Source organism: Dermacentor andersoni, chromosome 1, assembly GCF_023375885.2.
Source record: "Dermacentor andersoni chromosome 1, qqDerAnde1_hic_scaffold, whole genome shotgun sequence".
NCBI lineage: Eukaryota > Metazoa > Arthropoda > Arachnida > Ixodida > Ixodidae > Dermacentor > Dermacentor andersoni.
In genome coordinates, this window is record NC_092814.1 from 105,958,276 (window position 1) to 105,978,416 (window position 20,141).

At 41.8% G+C, this 20,141-nt stretch overlaps 1 protein-coding gene across 1 annotated transcript in view; it reads right to left on the reverse strand.

Annotated features, from left to right (window-relative positions):
• LOC126545558 (E3 ubiquitin-protein ligase AMFR-like) overlaps positions 1-20,141 on the reverse strand; it is a 194,026-nt gene that overhangs the window by 18,315 nt on the left and 155,570 nt on the right. The window contains exons 8-12 of the mRNA XM_050193475.3: positions 19,489-19,599; positions 8,029-8,234; positions 7,821-7,930; positions 2,761-2,886; positions 2,566-2,631 (exon numbers count right to left, since the gene is read on the reverse strand). Coding sequence (XP_050049432.1) covers positions 2,566-2,631; positions 2,761-2,886; positions 7,821-7,930; positions 8,029-8,234; positions 19,489-19,599 — 619 coding nt within the window. The remainder of the gene's footprint in view (positions 1-2,565; positions 2,632-2,760; positions 2,887-7,820; positions 7,931-8,028; positions 8,235-19,488; positions 19,600-20,141) is intronic.

The window sequence follows — 20,141 nt, forward strand, 5'->3', positions numbered from 1 at the left end:
GCACGGGCTTTTGCGGGCCTCTTTCAGGATTGTAAAAAAGTTTTACGGAGCACATACTACTGAGCAACAGAAAGCTGGATCAGGAAATTTTACAGGATTGTCTGCAATTTTCTCATTGGCATTTTTTATCTGAATATTTAATGAAGTTGATTAATTATGAAGAAATAATTATGTAATTAGGCAACATACAAAAAATTATCTTACTTTTTCCAAGCGATGACAAACGTTATGTATCTTGGTTCTGTCCAGCTACGTGGCACTCCAATATTTTAAAATTTTGGCACAAGTTAAGCAGGATGTCCTGTATACAGGGTGTCTCACGTATCTTGAGCCAAGATGTTAAAAATGAAAGCCGCGTCGGAAGCGAATTGAACTGAATGCATACTATTCGCACTGGCCTATAGTAACTCAGGTAATCTCCCCCCCCCCCGTAACTCACTGATTAATTAAGTTTAATTACCCAACTTTTTAATTATTGCCCGAGGACCCCAAGTACGATACGCAGATTTGTAGAGCACCTTCACAAACCACCGACCGAGGTTTTTTTCCTGAGCGATACGTCTCATGTCCTTTTTTCCGGGTTGTAAAGAACGCCCGTGAAATATGAAGAAAAAAGCCACATGACGGCAGTGGTTGTGCAGTGGCATCGTGCTGCTCTCAAGCGTGCGTTCGGTGAACAAGGTAGGCACTTGTAGGATGATGGCGCCAATGCATGCTGCTGGCTGAGAGCTGCCGAGGAGATAAAGAACGCCCTGCCGCTTCAATGCAAACTGAGCAGTCATTCGTACCAGTGCTTATACTCGTACTCACAGTAAGAAAAAATAAAGAAGAAGCTGCAGTTTCGCCAGAAAGGTGAAACGGTATTAGTGATAGTGAAGTATAAGACAATTACACGAAGGAAGATTCTTACCGTATAAATCCGTGTAAGGGACGCAACCGTGTAAGGGCCACACCCTGAACCTGACAGTCAATATTAAAAAAAAAAAAGTCCAACCGAGAAACAATCACGTTTGGTGCGCTGATTCCAATCGCGCTCAACAGCCAATTCTCATGTAGAGCGTATTTTCGCACATCACTTCTAGATGGTGAGATGAGGCAACGCGGAGGTTTACGACAGATTTCATACTCATAGTTAAAAAAAATTAGATCATATCGCCCGGTCCCATGTAAGGCTCGCCAAAATCATGAAAAAAAAGTGCAGCCATTACACAAATCTATATGTTAGTTATATCGGCCATATAAAATGTAGTAACCATTCAGTTACTAATTGAAACGCATGGACCATGTAAACCCGTAAACATCTCACTGGATGACACGAGCACTCGTCACAATGCTGTCATTGCGAAGAACACCAAAAGCAGGGGTGAACGGTTCATACAGCCACGCAATTCGCCGCGACTCTGAATAATAATTAGATTGATCATCATCTACCTATATTTATGTCCACTACAGGACGGCCTCTGTCAGCGATCTCCAATTACTCCTCTCTCTCAACTTAGGCCACGCTATCTGCAACACTAGGGGCACGGAAAGACAGCCCAGGAGAGACAGCACACCTGAAGTTAGCAGCCATCACTGCTCGCCCTGTATCACTGCACCCAATAATGATTACCAACAATTAGATATGGCACGAGGGCCACGTAAGCGTCACTCACGCACATTCATTCGCAGCTATGACAGAGCTAGAGAAAAAGATGTGCACCCTCCTTCCCAAGCGTGCATTTGATCAAGTGACCTCCAACTAACCTGAATATTGAATGCGTGGGAAGATAATGCTCATCAAGCCGCCATCCTTTATGGTTCACTGTTACATGCTTTTTCTTGCAACCACAGTGAATGAATATGGGTCACTCATTCAAATGGTTTTTCGACTTTGTATGGAACATCATGGCGATGACGACCAGGAATGTTTATCTGGAGTGTCGATATACAGTCGAGGACCGATAATTCGGACTCCATGGGGAATGTAAATAAGACCGAACTATTGAATGCCCGAAAAAATGAATGCATCCAAAAAAGATTATTTTATTTACGTTTTAAGGCCCCTGTGCAAGGAAGAAGTAGTTGATTCATTGCTGCACGCACTTCCACTTACGTGCAACCAACTCTACCTGTATTTCTGCCAGTTTTGTGTTGTCTCTGTACGCCAATGCAAGGAGTACAAAGGCTCGAGTCAGATCCCCAAGTGAAAGCTACGGAGCACATGCCACGTCATCATCATCTGAGTCGCAGTTTGACGGTGACCGTCACTTCAGTGAACAATTCTTCAAAGTCACATGGTGTGTCTTCAAGTGCAGCTGTTATTGAAAGTAATATATATATATATATATATATATGCGGGTGGGTGGGGTTTGTAAATCTAGTCGGGCCCCAGTCCCCCGCGGAAAAAATGGAAACTTTCCACCTATGGATTTAGGTGTATGTTAACTCCTTCTATGCCATGGATGAGCTGGGTTCATCCGTGTGTTTCTTATGTTCTTACACAAATGAGTAGATGTTAAAAATCTAGACAACTGCAGCTTGTGATGACATCACTCAAAATACGGAGGAGACAGAGGAGCTCACCTGGAAGCCAGTGTGGTAAACTGTGCCTCGACTGTTTCTTGGCACAGCAGTTTGATACATGGATGTCTGTATTAAAAAAAAAAAAGCAGTAAAGTGATCTGGTTACAATGATGTACTCGCAATATAGCCATTTCCATGTGACTGTCGGGACTGAACTTTTCAGTTGATCAGTAAAAGTAAGCCTTAAAAACTTACAGGAGGTGCAACAAGGCGTTCGTCTAGAATGTTTTCAATTGTAAGCTCCACAGATCGAGTGCTCCGCAGGTCTTCAACAATGGTGTTTAATGGCATGCCTGGGAACATCTGCTGTACCTGGCGAGCCTGCAAAATGACCACTCATTAGACTGATATGAATGAGTCTTCATGCAACTGGAGGTAAACAAGTGAAATCAACTTTATAACATGGTCTTCTTTCTCGGCACTGTACAGTGTGTTTGGCCCCTAAAGGCACTTTACAGAATTAATTGATCAACAGTTGTCAAACAAGGGAAGCCTAATGCTAACATTTCAATGAGGGGACAAGGCTATTTGTCCAAACAGCTTCAGGCTGAGGGTCCCCTAGTTTGACCACTGTTCATTAATTCAGGCCTCCATCGATATCACCCTATTGTCTTGTTTGGACAACAGAATAAGCGAACAAAATACAGTACAATCCCTATGCTTGAAAACTGATACATATTTGCTCATGACACAAACTTGCCCGTTGCAGCTTACGAAAAGTTGCATTTCATGCTGCTGGGAACACATTTCTAGACCACAATCTATTTATCTTTATTTATTTATTTACAATACCTCAAAGGCCCCAGTGAAGGGGTTTTACATGAGGGATGGGCTATTTACAGATGTGTTAAATGTTATAAAATGTTTCGATCGTTGTCTTGAAGTCAATGCTACTGGAGTGGAGCACAATGTCAGCAGGAAGGTCATTCCAATCTTGTGATGTTTTGACAAAAAATGAAGAAAGGGGCAGTGGTTCGAGCAGATGGTGAGTATACAGCTTTTTCGTGATTGGCGTGATCTGATCGATGATGGGCTGGCTTGATGACAAGAATACAGGGTGATGCGTGATAAAACTTGAAGAATAGGCACAGATGTGCTATTCTGCGACGTGATGTAAGGCTTTCAAGGTTTGCACGAGATTTTAGTTCGATGACACTAGAATGATATGAGTATTCTGAGAAAATGAATCGGGCTGCACAGTTCTGTGCAGATTCTAGCATATCAATGATATCAACTGGACTGGCCACTGCAAGTGACTGCTAGTAACTTAGAACACTGGATGCTCCATTCCATTATGGAGTTGCAGCATACCATACCTTCCTGTTTCAACCATATTTCTGCCTTTCAAAGAAAAACAGTTTTCAAGCCAGCAAGATGTTTGACCTACCTGGTATTCCATAATGATCAAGAGTAGCAAAAAGCAAGACAAATCTGCAAAACAATGCATACAAGTGCTACCTTCTTATTGAAATGAAATTTTAATATGAGAGTTCACATTCCAAAGCCATCCTAGCTGTGAGAAGCACCGTAGTGGGAGATGCTCTAGATTAATTTTGATCCACTGGAGTTCTTTTACATGCACCCAAAGCTCCGAACACGAGGATTTTCTCTACTGCTGAAATGTGGCTGCTGAAATGTGGCTGCTGAAAATTGGAATTCAACTCGTAACTAGCCTTATTCAAGACTTAAACATACAGTAGAAGCTCAATGCAATCAAATTATACTTCCAAACTAAATTTCATTAAATAAAAAGATATTATGCAAATTTTAGATAGCAAATTATTAGACAACTATACAAAATAAGATGGTCTTATTGGTCATATAAATTGCAGTACACATTTGCTTACTAACGAAATCAACAAGCATGGTGTCACGCACACACAGGCAAACAAGGACAGATCTCGCTCGATGACTGCAGACACTTGCTGTCAGAATGCTGGCGTGATGAAGAACAGTAGAGGCGGCGAGAAAATGCTTCATGCTGCCTCTAGCTTCAACATGTCTCTGAAACTTGAGATTCACGCATATTTTGACAATCAACGTTCACTTTTACCTTTGATTGCACCAGCATTTGAACCATAGATTTTTTTCTCCCGGTATATTTCCCATTACGTGACTTCTAACACTAGGCGCATGAGAACACAACACACAGGAAGCCACAAGCCATCTCGTCTCGAGTAACCTTGTAACTGTCGCAGGTTACCTTCTAGATAGGGCAAGTGCAGCCATGCTCAGCCGCATCCAGCACAGCAATGGCTGGACAAGAATTGGAGACGCGCTTACCTTGAAGGGCTACTATGAACTACCATGGCAACCTTGTGTTTTTGTTGTGTTTGCATGTAATGTTTCTGTCTACCAAAACAGATTCACTGCCATTTGTCATAATATTTTAAGGGTCTTTTGTGCAAAGTTGGGTCTTCATATGAGGCCTAGAAGGTTCTCATAACATAGCCTATATTGTTCCTCATAAACATATAATTGAAGATATGCTCAAAAATTATTTTCTTCTAGCTTCACTATTTAAAGAACAAAAAATTTAATTTTGACTATAGTTATCAAGAACATTCATGATTGGTTACCTTAAACGCACATGACCAAAATTGCTGTAAACTACAATAATGCTTAGGCATTACTGCATTCTATAAGTTCGAGTGCATGCAAAATTTGGACGAGATTAAGCCACACTAACTAGAAAAATGTTTGTGCACAAGTAGTAAAAATAGCATAAGATTGCAAAAAGTGAAAAATGAGGTTGAAAGTTCTGAACAAGTTATTACTATTGCATGTGATCAATTTGCATGAAATGTGGCCAGAACGCAGCACAGTCTTTCGAGAAGAAGTGTAAAGCTTTAAAATTCTCCTGTGCGTACGTGGTACCCTCAGAACCCTTGTGAGCTTCCTCCACCAGCCAGGATTTCTTTGCTACACTGCAATGACAGATTTAGCTTCAGTTGTCTGTGTTCCAGAGATTCTTTTGATTCTTCTCTGATCTCTCTGGTTGCTGAGAGCAAGCAACTCCTGAGCTAGAAGGACTCCCAACTCCTGTAGGACCTCCTTCAAGCCTTTGTGGCCTTTAAATTACAGGATCGCTATAGATGTGGCCATTTCCACAACAGTGCGTGAAGCAAATTTTCTTTTGGGGCACAGCAACCAAATGTTGATGTTTGGTGGTTGCTGTTAAGTGACTCAGTCACACTTTGGAGTTTGCCTTTTATACAATAAACAACAGCTTTTTGCTTGTCAGCCTGTCATATGCAGGAAGCATAGCCTTAGCCTGAGCACTGGTGAAAAGTAGACAATGAGTTGGTGCTGACCGACTCAGCCAGGACTAGTGCTCGCTTGTTGTCACACCAGGAAAGCCCACTATATGGGCAAACATTGTGGTCTCGCGTCTCATCAGTAAGCATGAAAAAAATGAAGCCCCTACAGCTACCATGCCTGGATTAGAATAACCTTTTGAATTGTGGTTGGAAAAGCACCTTATTTTTTGGGCATAAAAATAGAATGTTGAGGTGTATAGGAATCAAAAGCTAAAAAAATATTATTTTAAGAAAAATGTAATTTTTCTACCTGCACCTGGCCTTAAGCTCTATTGGCAATACTAAGTCATTTTCATCAGTGCTTGTGCAGCATCACTGAAAGAATCAAAAGACTGCATTTTGCATTCATTTTATGCGAGGAAATATGTTAATATATGAGGATTTAAAGGTAATTTCTCATTTTTTTTTCAGTTATTAAATATTCATGCATCAATAACATGACACAGCAAATAGTTTGGCATTAATTTAAATAAGGGAGCTTTCACTAGTAAAACTGTATTTCATTGAGCAATCTGGTCACCTGTGTGTACCCTGAAAACTTGGCCGTGCAGTAAATAGTAGATGGGGTATGGTGCATTATCTGTCCTAATATCATAGTTTTCTTGTGCTGCTTTTGACAGGGAACAAAACGAATGAAGAGGGACAACACAACCAGTTGTATGAAGGTGCAAACTACCAACTGATCTTATTCAAGTAAAGTGAATGTTTATAAATTGTGATAAGGGGGTGATGTGAGAAGTGAATTATGAACATATGCAAACACATTATCATTACCATGATTAGCCCTGTCTGCTGCTTTGATGTTCAAACATCTTTTTAAAAAAGAAGCAGCTGCTTCAGGAAATTTTGGCGTCATTTGTAAACATTCTGTTCATCATTTAGAATGATTTGAACATAGCGTGAAGCATATGCTCTGTTTTTTAGGCCCAATGCATTAAATGGTAGAAAATCAGGGGAGTTTCTTGCTGGGCAAGCTGGCAAATACTTCCGAATAATCAAGAAACAAGCAAAAAAAGATGTGCACACAATGAAGTAAGTCAACAGGAAGAGCACAGGACCTACAACTACATTTATTCTTGAAGGAACCTCCCCAGAAAAAAAGCAGTGCATGTGCAACACCATTTGGCACAGAAGAGAACAAAAACAGTAAAACCGTTGTCAAAACAATTACATTTTGCTGCTGTTAAACAGAATAACGGAGCACCCACACATCTTCTGTGGCCCCATTTTCTAATGTGCTTCGACAATCTTGTGCCCGTGTTGCTTCTTCCCTCATCCAAAAGGTGTTGTGCATGCGCTGCCTTCTTCTGTGGAAATTTCTTCAAGAATAATTGTAGTTGTGAGTTGAGCACTTGTCCTGTCCAATTCTGCTGTTATGAATGTGTCTTTTTCGCTGGTTTCATGTTTATTCAGCAGATGGTAGAAAATACTGTCAGTACTAAATTCTGCATGTTGCTAACATGTTTGAGGAATGGTGCAGCTGACATGGCACATTTCTGCCACATTTGTAAACACTCTGCTCATTATTCCAACTGACTAGGGTATGCTGTATTTCTTGCTGCACAGAACTAGGTGCCCTTCACAGGTCAAATGTGTGCTTGCTCTGGTGTGCCAGTTAACGTGGGGCGACATCTGATGCTGCTCATCTGCTCACTAAGCTCTAACCTGTGGTGGTTGGTACTTCTTTGAGTATTGCAGACAGTACAGTGGTTCAAGCCAACAAAAGACTAAGGAGGACTTAATGAAATTCCTTGACTACGAGTACAGGGAAAATGTAAATGTTCACTAGCTGTGACTAAAGCAATTTGCTTTGTTGTAGGATGCAATGATTTTGATGCATAAAGTAGATGCGAAGTGCCAACTAAAATATCCTGACACACAAGACAGAAGTAACATCTCGGTGAGGGCTCCATAAGACAGAAATGTCATCCTTACCATGTTGTCAAGCTGTGAGGTCTGTACTGGAGGTGGTGGCTGTCCGCCAAGAAGGTTGGTGTGTGTGACTTCTACAGAAAAGCTGGGGAGCCAGCTCACGTAGCGTGAACCTAAGCCATAAATAAAACCTAACTGTAGCCAAGCAGTCTTGACAACAGCAAAGCTCAAAGTTTGTGGCACTGACAAAAAAAAGTTGCCATCAATTTACCATCAAAGTGGAAGAAGTGGTTTGTGGTAGCATTTTGTTGATGCCGTGGGGCATCCTCTTGGCCTCCGAGGGCTCCTAACAGCAATGCAGTGTTGCGGCCCTCATCTCGTAGGCTCTCTCCAGCCAAGGCTCCTCCTGGCTCAGACAGGGACATTCGGCATGTTGGGCACGATGTGTCCTGCTCCAGCCATGATCGCAGGCAGGAGCTGCACAAGGGAGACATAAATCACATTTACTAACAGGCACTGTGCACTGGCCAGATGACGCTGCAGCTGTTTCAGCTTTTTAAAAGTGCTGCAGATGTCAGTCGCTTGGACTGTGATGGAAATGATACATTATTCTGAACAAGAATAGATGCACACCTGTTTCATGACTTGCTTGAACATGATAAGCAAAGCCTTTACCAATCCACAGCACTATTTGAATGCACATGGCATGCATGGTTGTACTATATATGCGCAGAGCATCGAAACGCTTGCCTTGAGATGAATGATGGCTAGAGCACATGATGAATATGCCACGTCTCCTAAAGATATGATTCCTCCACTCATTAGGCTACGTGATCTGGCACTGCTGTCAGTATAGAAAAAATCAACACACAGTGCCCATGTAACCAGAATAAAGGAACCAATGCACAGAAGAGTTTTCAATTCAGGTCAGACTTTCTGAAATTTCTGCATGCTACAAGTCTTTCAACACTAAATGACACTTGATTTAATAAGGCTTTCCATGCTGTCAACCATATGAAGCTAAGAGATAATGAGAACTTTATTTTTCATTGAACTGTATAATTTATTATGTATGGGGATTAAATATTATGATAAACTTCATATCTTTAATAAAGGAAACGGGAAATGAAAGTCGGGAAACAAAAGACAATCTGCCACTAGTGAAAGCCAAACCCAGAACATTCACAGAACATGCACGGTGCTCTACCGATTTAGCTACGACGACAGCTGTCCATCTGTCAACTTTCTTGGGTATTCAAGTCGATGTATTCAAAACTACTCCTGGGACTCTTAGCCAGCACTACTCATCAGCACGGTGGCAGATGTGGAACTTCCTTTAAATTGCAGGCATCATGTAGCATGTGATCTTGGGAGCAGGAACTGGCCAGTAAGCCCTCATGTACCACCTCAGTGAGTTAGATATATGGTTGTAACTACCTAATATCAAGCACCCAGGTTCCCCTTATTCTTCTTGCCAAAGGAATCAAGGCTGCCAGAATCCAGATGTGTGCCGCCTTGAGGTTTCTTGCAGTTTAAAGAAATGCCCATATTTATTGCCATGGCCGTGAGTGGCACTGGCTAACACTTCCAAAGCTATATTTTCTACATGGACACAAATATTAAAAAAAAAGAGGATAGATGAACAGCTTTTGCCATAGCTCAATTGGCAGAGCACTACACATGTCATGCAAAGGTTGTGGGTACAGTCCTCACAGGCAGTAAGTTGTTTCTTCTTACACTTTCATTTCCCTTTTTCTTAATCAAGAATATGATGGTTACCCAAATTTAACTCTCATGCATACTTCTACAATTCAATATATAAAAAAAGGAAACAAAAACAGGAGCTAATTTCTCTAATCCTTTCCTTGGCTTCACTGTCTGTCATATGATGTCAAAAACTCATCAGTTCCACAAGATCTTCCCACTGTTTACATGTCATCAGTTCATGAATAAATGCATCATGACCTTAAAACTGTCACACATCAGTAAGACACACATCAGTTAAATAATGCATGCTGCAGGCTGTATAAACGTACGCAAAAACCAGTTTTCCGCCTTTAATCTGCTTTTAAATAATGAAACAAAAATTTGCAAGTGCTGTGTTCACACATCAGTGAAAAGTAACAAATAATTCATCTGAGACACTTCTCACCTAACATGGGGGTGATTATATTGCAATACATGAAACTATGTGTAGGTGGTTGAACAAAAGGGTTAAATATCAATTACGCATAACAACCTTTATTCCCTGTTTTGCTTTCATTTCACTGAACAAAATTAAAGCACCTCAAAGTACAAGTTGCATGATAACGCTTTGAGGGCCCGCACTGTACAGCCGTCAGCACGCTTAACACGAACGCTCCACAGCGTGGCCTGGACCAGCTTGGACTGATGCCAGCGCCGCGAAGCCAAGAGGAAATGGATGAAGGCACAATCGGTTGCACCACATCCATGTTCCCAGACTTTGTCTCATGACTTTCCATACGTCACCTAGTTACCTTAATATAGAAGGCTGCACAGAAACCAAAAAAGGGCGACTGCTATCAAGCACCTAACCCGAACGCCACATGGAAATGACAAGCTTTATTTAGTGCATTTCATGACTGCGCCCACTCCAAGATATAACCAGCAGGCAGTGATAACGAGCATTACTGAATGGGTTTTCAATAGTTTGTTGGCTTGCTATTCAACTTAAAAAAGGTTCTTGAGTAGCTTTTTGTCTCGTCAGTGCGGCCAAAAGCGTTATCGGATGTTAAGGCTTTTTAGATATTGGATGTTAGGGTTTCTGAGACCATACATTATTTTCTCATGATCCCATAAAAAGATGCATCAGAACCCCAGGGTTACAGTGCATTTCAACAAAAATATTCCATAAGCCACAAAAACACCTCATATATAATATTCATTATAAGCATACACGCTGATAAAGTCAAAACTCGATATAATGAATTATTGAATATTACGAAGTAAACATAAAATTTGGTTGGTCAAGCTTTATTTCAAAGGGGTATTCAACTGCTACAACAAAATTGAAAATGTGGTATCAAGCTCAATTTCAGCCGTAGCAAAGCAAATTTTTGTTTGCAGGAGCCTTAACGTATATCTTCTGGTAACAAAAATGTAAAATACAGTCGCCAACTGATTTTTCAGACACCAGGTTATTCAGGTTTGCGCGATTATTTGGACTTCCCTGCAGCACCGTCACCTACCCCTAGCATTAGAATAATAATAACTGAAATTTGCCGCACGACATTTAGGGCATGAACTGCATGCATGATGCCGCAAATACGACGGCCACGAACACAGTTGCCATCATGTTGGCTAGCATGAAACCGCCACTTTGGTTGCAGGCTCCCGACCAAACGGCACTGGTTAGGCCTAAGCAGGGCGGCTGTTGAAAAGACATTGTAGCATGCTCGCACTCGTATGCTTTATCGGCAATTGGGCACAAAATCAGATGCACAGGCTACACCGACCGCTGTAGTAGCTGAGTACGAACCTACATGTAGTCCTCTCCGTGTCTGAAAAGTCTACTGGCGGCAAAACTCGGCCATCGCAACTTGCAATGACACATACTGGACGAGTGTGCATGTCTTAGCCAACAGCTTGGCTTGTTGGACTGCAGTCGACAAGCCAACATGCCAGTCCTACGTGATAACACCAATTTAAGGTAAACATTCTGCAGATATATACCTTGTGGGGATCAACTGAATTAAATAACAAAAAAACTCCAACCAAAATTTATTGCAATTTTAGAAACCCAACATTTTGGAGCCCGACCGGCTCCTTCTTCAGGGGCGAGATGGCGTGAGGTGTAGCAGTGCTTATATTAATTTTTTTAACACTTTGACAGGCGTGCAGATAATTTTCGCAGTCTTTGAGAGTAAACAGTGGGAAGTGTTCCTGACAAACGATTGGTGCTACACAATGTCTTTTGTATGTGGCAGGATTCCAAAAGCCATCGCTGGTGGCTGTCTTCTCCAAGATGATGGTGCTAATCTGGTGCTAATCTGGTGGTCAAAAAGCTCACAGTGTTCTGCCACAGCAACTCGGTCTCTGTTATGGTTGCGAAAGTAATTCTTGTGTTGACGAATTCTTTCAGCGAAGTTTCTAGCCTCGCCAATATATGACACAGGGCATTCTATGCAAGTAATCTTGTACACAATGCCCTGTGATTTTTCGAAGTAGTCTTTTGGACGAGGGGGGGACACTTCCAACCAATTGTAAAGTAGCATATTCGTGGAGCACTCGTATGTTGCTTATTGTTGCTCCTGTGCCTCGGATCAGGACGGCAAGATGATGACGGGCTCTCAAAATCCACAGGATATCTTTTGCTCACCCGTTGAAGGCATTTCTTTTGCACAAACGTGATCACAATTTTTTTTCTTGCAGATATCCGTGTGTGTGTTTATAAGGAATATCGGACTAACAAAGGACTAACATGGCCGATGCAACTTCATTACAGTCAACGTCTGATTTTTCGGACTCCCTAGGTGCCGCAAGAACATCTGAAAAATTGGTTAGTCCGAAAAAATAGAGTTTTAGAATGGCGTTTAAAACAAAAAATATGCACAGTATGTATGTAAAGAAACAGCGTTGTCCTCATTGTGCATGCTCATTACATTATTGGGTTTCTATGGTTTATGTGCGCTATGATAATGTACATTATTTGGCAAGTTTAATGTTTGCAATATTTACACACACGAAGAAATAGTGTTGTCGAACATGGCGGCACCCACGGCTCCCACTTCAGCGTGAATTGTCGTGATGGCTATGTTCTTGCTGATCACCGGTAACTATTGAAATGAGCCTTCTCGTCCTTTAAACTCACCTGAAACATTAGTTATGAGCATATAGTGCATGCAATTTTTGAGTTTGGCGACTACAGTGTTCGTAGGCCTAAAGAGATGCATCTGCATAGAAAGATCAGGATGTTTGCTAATCGATTACCTTGATTTATACGTTGCATGAGGCGTGCCCTCTCTTCTAAAGTCTTCGTTACATTTGCGCTCCTGCACATTAAACTAACAGTGTTACAGAGATGCAAAGCATAACGTCCCACAAAGGGGCTTGCATTTAACATATGTAAGGTGACAAACACTATTCTAAAACTGCCTAATGAATGCACGCTTTTCACTGGCCCCAAGGGCTCAAATCGCCACAGGCACGTCTGACTTGACAGTACATTTATTAGGTGTATTTGTACTTGTAGTGTGACAGATGACAGCAACTGCACGATTGTATAATTAAGGAATACATGCCGTGTCCAGTGACAGTGGCCAAATTCCATTATTGATATGCAACACCGCAATACATTGGGTATGCTTGACCGCATAATACCACTGTGTTGCGGCAAAGCTAACTTTTGGGAACCGGCATTATGCAACTTTTGACCCTTATAAATGAATACTGGCAAGCGCAGTTTCAAGACGGGTCAAGAGAAAGACACCGACGCATAGGACAAGTGCTAATTCAGCAGTTTTTAGAGATGATTCTGTAATCTGTACGCTCTTTGATATGACGCATTGGTTGGCTTGATGGACAGAGCACTTGCGCTATCCTGGTCTGCTGTGTATTAAAGTAGGCAAAATCTTCACAATAAAATTTAGTTGCGAGTTAATGCTTGTCCTGAGTGTCGGTGCCTTTCTCTTGTCCTGTCTTGAAACTGCGCTTGCCAGTATTAATTCATTAGCATAAACCAACTAGCCCAGCAACAAATTTTGCTAATACTGACCCTTGTTGCACTTTCCATGCTTTGAAACAATCTGCGAGGATGACAAAGGTGGAGTTGGCACCATTTCTGACAGTGGCAAAGTCTTTCAATGAAAAACAAGGCACCCAACAGCAAAAATCTTGGCAGTGAACATTGAAGCAGCTAGGCCTAACGCTGCTGCTTGGCTATGGCTGCCAGCAGATTGGCGTGCAAGAGCGCTTGGTAGCGAATGTTGAAGCAGCTAGCCCTAGCGTTGCCACGATGGCTATGACTGCCAGCGGATCAGCGTGCGAGAGTGCTGGTACCATGCTGCGAGATAGTCAAAATGGCAGCAGTGGTGGTTTTGATTAATGCTGTTTCAGACTAGCAGTCATAGCAAAAAGTGTGCAAAATTGAATGGAAAAGGGTTTCAGCATCTGAAATATCGGACGTCCTTATTGCATTGGCTCTATGGGATACGTGGCAGTGCCACAAAAGTGTCCGAGTTATTGGGCATTTCCAAAAAATTGGTCACTGACTGTATAACGAGGCTCGACTGTACTGGCAAAAGAAGATTCACAATCAAGTCAGTGCAAAAGAAATGCAAGCATGCTGACTTTGCCAGGCCAGCAAAGGGTATTTTGCTGATTCTGAAGGCCCCTTGGTTGCTAGCAGCCTGGAAACAACGAATTACATACGTGCATCTTGTATCATTGCCAACGTGCAACAATGCAAATGTCTCCTCACGGAGGATCAGCACATTGGCTTGTCAACTGTGGTTTAACCAAGCCAAGCTGCTGAGAAAAATGCGCATGCACCTCTAGAATGTGACATTCCAAGTTGCTCTTGCCAAGTAAGCTGCCGAGCTATTTTTTGGAGGTTGAGGGGGCCACGTACAGACCTAACTCCGCTACTATGGCTGTCAGTCCAGCCTCAATTGAGTGTCTCGCATTCAATTCCCGATGAGGTCTGCGGGTATGAACATATTGACGGCGAGCTTCCGGCGATAGCTTGTAATCAGGCACTGATAATTTTGTACACTGCCTAGGTCGTTAGGCCTAACAAACGAATGTAAAAAGAATGAATACATTTTTTTTTGCTTGATGTAGTCTGCTGTCAGAAGACTACTTCAATACAGTATTACAATAACTGCACATGTCATACCATCACCACCCTTTACTGCCGTTGGTGAATAAGATGCCTACCGAGAGCCGGCGCTACGGTTTCTTGAGCAAAATGCAAAAGCGCAGTCAGAAACTAAGCCAACATAGCTGACAGTGAAAAAGAGAACGGGTAAGCGTGCCCTAAATCAAATACAATCTTCGACACTTGTCACAATAGGCCTCTTTCTCTGCTATTTGCAGTTTGTGCAAGTTTCGTGAGCCAGAAAAACCAGTGCAGCACTACGCGATAACGAAACTACTGACACGTGGTGCAAAGTGCTGACTGCCTGTGTTGTTGTCAAGGGTAACGCCAAAAAGTTATTTTTTTCTAAGAATCGAATAGAAGTAGATAAGCAGAATTTTCTTCCCTCTTTTAATGCAATGATATGATCTTTTTATTATGAGCGGTTGAGTACTAGTGACTGAATTATAATGAGGAGTTGCTACGTCATCGAGCTCGTACTTGAATGTCCAGTGGAGTCTAAAATCATGTATCCTGCATTTACCTCAAATTCTAGATTACTAAAGCTCTGTTCTCGACAAATATTGACACCATAGATGTTCTCGAGCATTAACCTTTTAACGACATCACATATAAATACCCACAAAAAATGTTTATTTTTAACCTAGATGTGCAAAACATATCAAGAATAAGCAAAATCAACAAAAAGTCGCAGTTTTGCCCAAAACGTGAAGCATCGATCACGACAGCAAATTATTAGGTAGCTATACGAAGTTAGGAGAGTTGTTTTATTGGCCATATAAACTTGTTTACATTTGCTCACTAACTAAATTAACAATGATATAATGTGCAAACGCGACTGAACGAGGATGCAGAAAGAAACAGACACAAAGAGACAGCGCTGTCTCTTTGTGTCTGTTTCTTTATGTTCTCGTTCAGTCATGCTTGCACCATCTATCATGGATTCAAACCAACTAGCCCACCAATGTGTTTTAACTAAATTAACAAGCACGGAGTCACGTGTGCACAGGTAAACATCAACACATCGTGCTCGATGAGCATAGAAACTCACAGTCAGAATGCAGGAGTGAGGAATCGCAACAGCAGCAGCGATTGAATTGACTTTTGTGCATCTCTCGCTTCAACGCGAACAAAACGTTGAAAGCACAGCGCATATGAAGCTACCAGCATTATGTGCACTCTGCAAACAATGTAGATTGGTTTGAAGACGAGGCTCGCACGGGTGTGCACTTTGGCCACGTCGCAGATCGCTTTCAAGTTATGGCGGCCGCACGGCCGCCCCGCAAGCAGCAATCGCCGGAGCAGCCCCTCCCCCTCTTTCCCTCGCCTCACCCTCGTACTTTGCGTGCATGACCGGAGAGGGCAGGCCGGAAGGAGAGGGTGTGCCTGCGGCCCGCTTCCCTCGCTCGCACACGCGAGATTGGGCCACGTTCACTGGCTCACCCTCGCACGATTTCACTTGCACATACAGCATATGGCGTGTGGTGACAATTTTATTGCCCTTGGACTTTATATAGAACCTCACAGGGACGATGATGGCAGAAATGCACTTAAGAGTGTCCACACAATTGCTATTGCAATAATACGAGGAAAACCCCAGGCAGGAAACTGTAAGTGGGCTTCACCTCAAGCCACCTAACGCTTCACTTTCAATTTGTATAGACAGCTGTCATCATATGTGAACCATCGCTGTATGTTTCATTTGCTTTATATCACATCTGTGAGACCACTGCAGCTGGATATGTTGTATCAGCCTGTCTTCTCTGACCTTGCTTTCACAAGACCAGTGACTTGCGTGCCAAACTTCCTCTCCCTCATCCAGTGTTCCTGCTCTAAACCAACAAATGACACTTGCTGCCTGTCATTCAGTGTTGGCTGAAGACAGTTAGCCAGAAATTTAATACTTAATACTGAAACTCAGCAAGAAAAAAAAATTTTTTTTTGTATGTTGCCTGTAGGCAACACTTGCCATTAAAGGTTTAAACTATCACGTTAGCTTGAGTTAATATTTGCCTTTAGTGTCCCTTTAAAGGGTTAATCTGTACTCATAAGAAATTGAGTGCTGGTGCACCAGTCAACTTTAAGAGCACAAGTACTGCAGCAGCTCTATAAAACTAGTACAGTTGGCTTTCATCAATTAGACCTCAGAATAGGATGTGAAAATGTGTAATTAAGTAAAAATTTAACCAGAAAGATTTGTTTTAAACCTGCCATGAATTGAGTGGTGCTTGGCATTTCAACAATGATCACTTGTGACTGCTAGGCTTCTTTGTTGTCACTACTGCTGCTGACCAGAAGATCAACTCACAGTGCGATGTGGACAAGTTAGGCAGTTTATTGGTCAGCAGCTCAGACACCTTGGTTTCAGCGCTGTATTTGCTCACGTTGATACCACACAAAATTTGCTCAATTTTAGAGAAAACTTAACAGGCCCTTTTATGTTGATTCTTTCTCACAGTGGTTGAAAGCAAGGTAAATAAAAATCTACCGATGATTACAATACTCCCTAATGCGAAATTTGAGCACAGCTCTACACATGCTTTCATTTCGTAATATATTGGCTGGTGCAGACAATCTGTCTCATGCAGCACATTGCAAATTTATTTTATTTCTTCATACTATCAACCCTCTGCTGAGGGTTCTTACAGGGAGGGTTTAAATACAGGCAGACCATATATACAGGTGCATCAAGCGGCAGCGGAATCACAAAAATACATGTTTAACAATTTTTCAAATTCACAAACATCACTGGCATTTGCCACAAAGCTTGGTATCGCGTTCCAGAGTTCAATCACAACAGGGAAGAAAGAAAAGCGGAACACATCACTGTGAGCAAAGTATGGGCGTAAAACATATTGATGATTAACATGACTGCTTCGTTTTCCTGGAAGCTGCACATACTCATCTTTGTTGATTTTTAAATGTCCGTGTAGTACTCTAAAAAACACTTTCAGACGATTTTTTTGCCTTCGTACTTCTAGTGTTTCCAGTTCACAAGACTGCAACATCAGTGTGACGGAATCTAAACGGCGGTACTTTGAGCATATGAAGCGTGCGGCACGACATTGAACTTTTTCTAACCTTGTAGTCATTTCTTTCTGATGAGGGCTCCAGATGACTGAGGCATATTCAAGTAAAGGTCTAACAGAAGTTTTATAAGCTATCAGCTTTACATCTCGCGAAGCTTGACCTACTTTTTGCCTTAAGAAACCTAGTCTCTGATTCGCCTTAGAGCACACATTTTCTATGTACGTATGCCACGTCAGATTATGCGTGACTGTAACACCTAAATATTTAAACTCGTTAGCACGAACTAACAAATTACCATCAATGTAATAGTTAAAAGGCAGAACGTTTAATTTCCTAGTGATATGTGTGTATGTTGATTTAATGTAGTTTATATTAATAACCCATAATTTACAGCATCGGCTGAAATTTTCTAAACAACGACTAATTCTGAGTTGATCTTGAACATTGGTTACAGTAGAATAAATTAGGCAATCATCTGCAAAAAGCTTCACTTTTACCGGTTCTTCAACAACAGAGGAGATATCGTTTATATATATAAGAAATAACAGTGGGCCCAAGACTGACCCCTGAGGAACACCGGAAAGCACTGGAGCAAAGTGTGGCGCAACTGCCTCGTTAATAGGGAAATCACAAGAGGCAGCACGTGGGTGACCTGTAGGCACGATTCACAGCCACTGCAGACAGATCTACGTTCATGGAGCGTTTTGTTTCTATATTGGTATTGGTCGACGTGCTCGCCGCATGCCATTGGTGAAAAGACGATGATGCACTACTCTGGTACCATCTATTAGCGTTCGCCGTCGCAGAGGTCATCTTGTGCAGCACTAGGCTTTTCAGCTCATGCGTTTGCCATACCCTCCTCCTCCGTTTTCCACCTCACATTCTCTTTGCTATCACCATCTTTCAGCCCCCGCTGCACTCTGCTTTCACTCTTTCATACTTCGCTGTGCTCGTTCACTCGGTTACGCAGAGGGATGATGCTGACATGAAATGCAGGAACGGGTGTCTAAGAGCTGCATGCTAAAACAATTTGTGACAGTGGGCCGCTTGACAACGCCTCCCTAGTTATTTGCATGTGCAGTGAAATTAACCTTTTGCGATCAGGTCATGTGTTGTGCCTTTCCCAATGTGCAAAACTCTGTTCCAGTAAGATGCTGGGAAGCGCACGTGCACTTATTTTTTGCCTTTCTTGTGGTAACTTTTCTAACTGTTGACAATTGTACTTGCTGTGTCTGTGCTTAAGGACAGCACTTCTTAGTGGCACACACATTTAATTCATACACAGTTTTCGTGGCGTGGAGCGCTGAAGATGGTGACGTTTTCTCAGCATGGGTTTTACAGAAAGAATGCGTGTGAGGTTAGTGAATCTAAAGATGATTTCAGTCTGAGGAGGATTATATTCCGCTTTCATATGGACAGCAAACGTCCTTGAATGAGAGCACTGAAGAAGAAAGTGATGATGAGGACTCTGTAGCAAATGGTTCCTGTAGTGATCATAAACTATGTGATGCTACTTGGGAACTGCACATTGTACGAGAGTGTCAGGAATAAAAAAGTTCCTGAAATAATTTAGTAAGATGTTTCCTCACACAAGAGCTCTTTTTGCACAATGTCCAAACACGATGTCCAAAGTGGGTAAATTCTCATGATTGCAAAGGGTTAAACTTAACCCTGTAACATCCCCACATGTGATCTACTCAACTTGAAATTGCTCGATAGTCCACATCTTGAAATGACGGTTTTATTTTTTACAGCAATGCATATTGAACATAGGTACATTATAAGAAAAATCAATTTGACTGGCTATGTTGAACCAACGAAAGTCAACAAAGTTTATGCAACAAACTCGTAGAGATTACTTACTTGTGGAAGAGATGGCCACAAGGAAGTTTTCTTGCAGACTCCATGTGGTCCCAGCAGATTGCGCAATCATCACTATTTTTTTCCAGTTCATCTGCTGTAGCCATCGGATAGCTAGGTAAATAAAGTTAAACAAAATTATACTGAGGTGTTTGCAAGCTGCAACTGAGAAAAACTCAAAACACATTTGTACAAAGTGCACTGACAATATACACAGAGTACAACGCCTCTTTTGCAATTCACAAATCATGATTTGTCAAATAAACAGAGCAGAGCAGCAGACAGTGGTCAAGTTGAGGATTTATTTTATGAAGTACTACTGGCAGTATTTCAGGCTAGGAAGGAGTGGGTATTGAATACAAAATTATTCAGTAATATATCATACACTTTGCAACAAAAGAAAAAGAATTTACATAACAAAGGCAGTTGTTTCTTAGTATGACACACTTGCCATGTGGTTTGGAGTGTACAAGCTATTCTATTTATGCGTCAGGCTATGAGCCATCGCCCTCCTTTTTATTTAGCACTAAGCATGAAATACAGTAAAAAAAAAAAAAAAGTCCCTGCATGCATATCAATTCTCCTCCACCTTTTTTCATGCAGCATCTCTTGCTTGAGCTCAGTGATCTAAGATGATGTTTTATTAATCAGTGTGC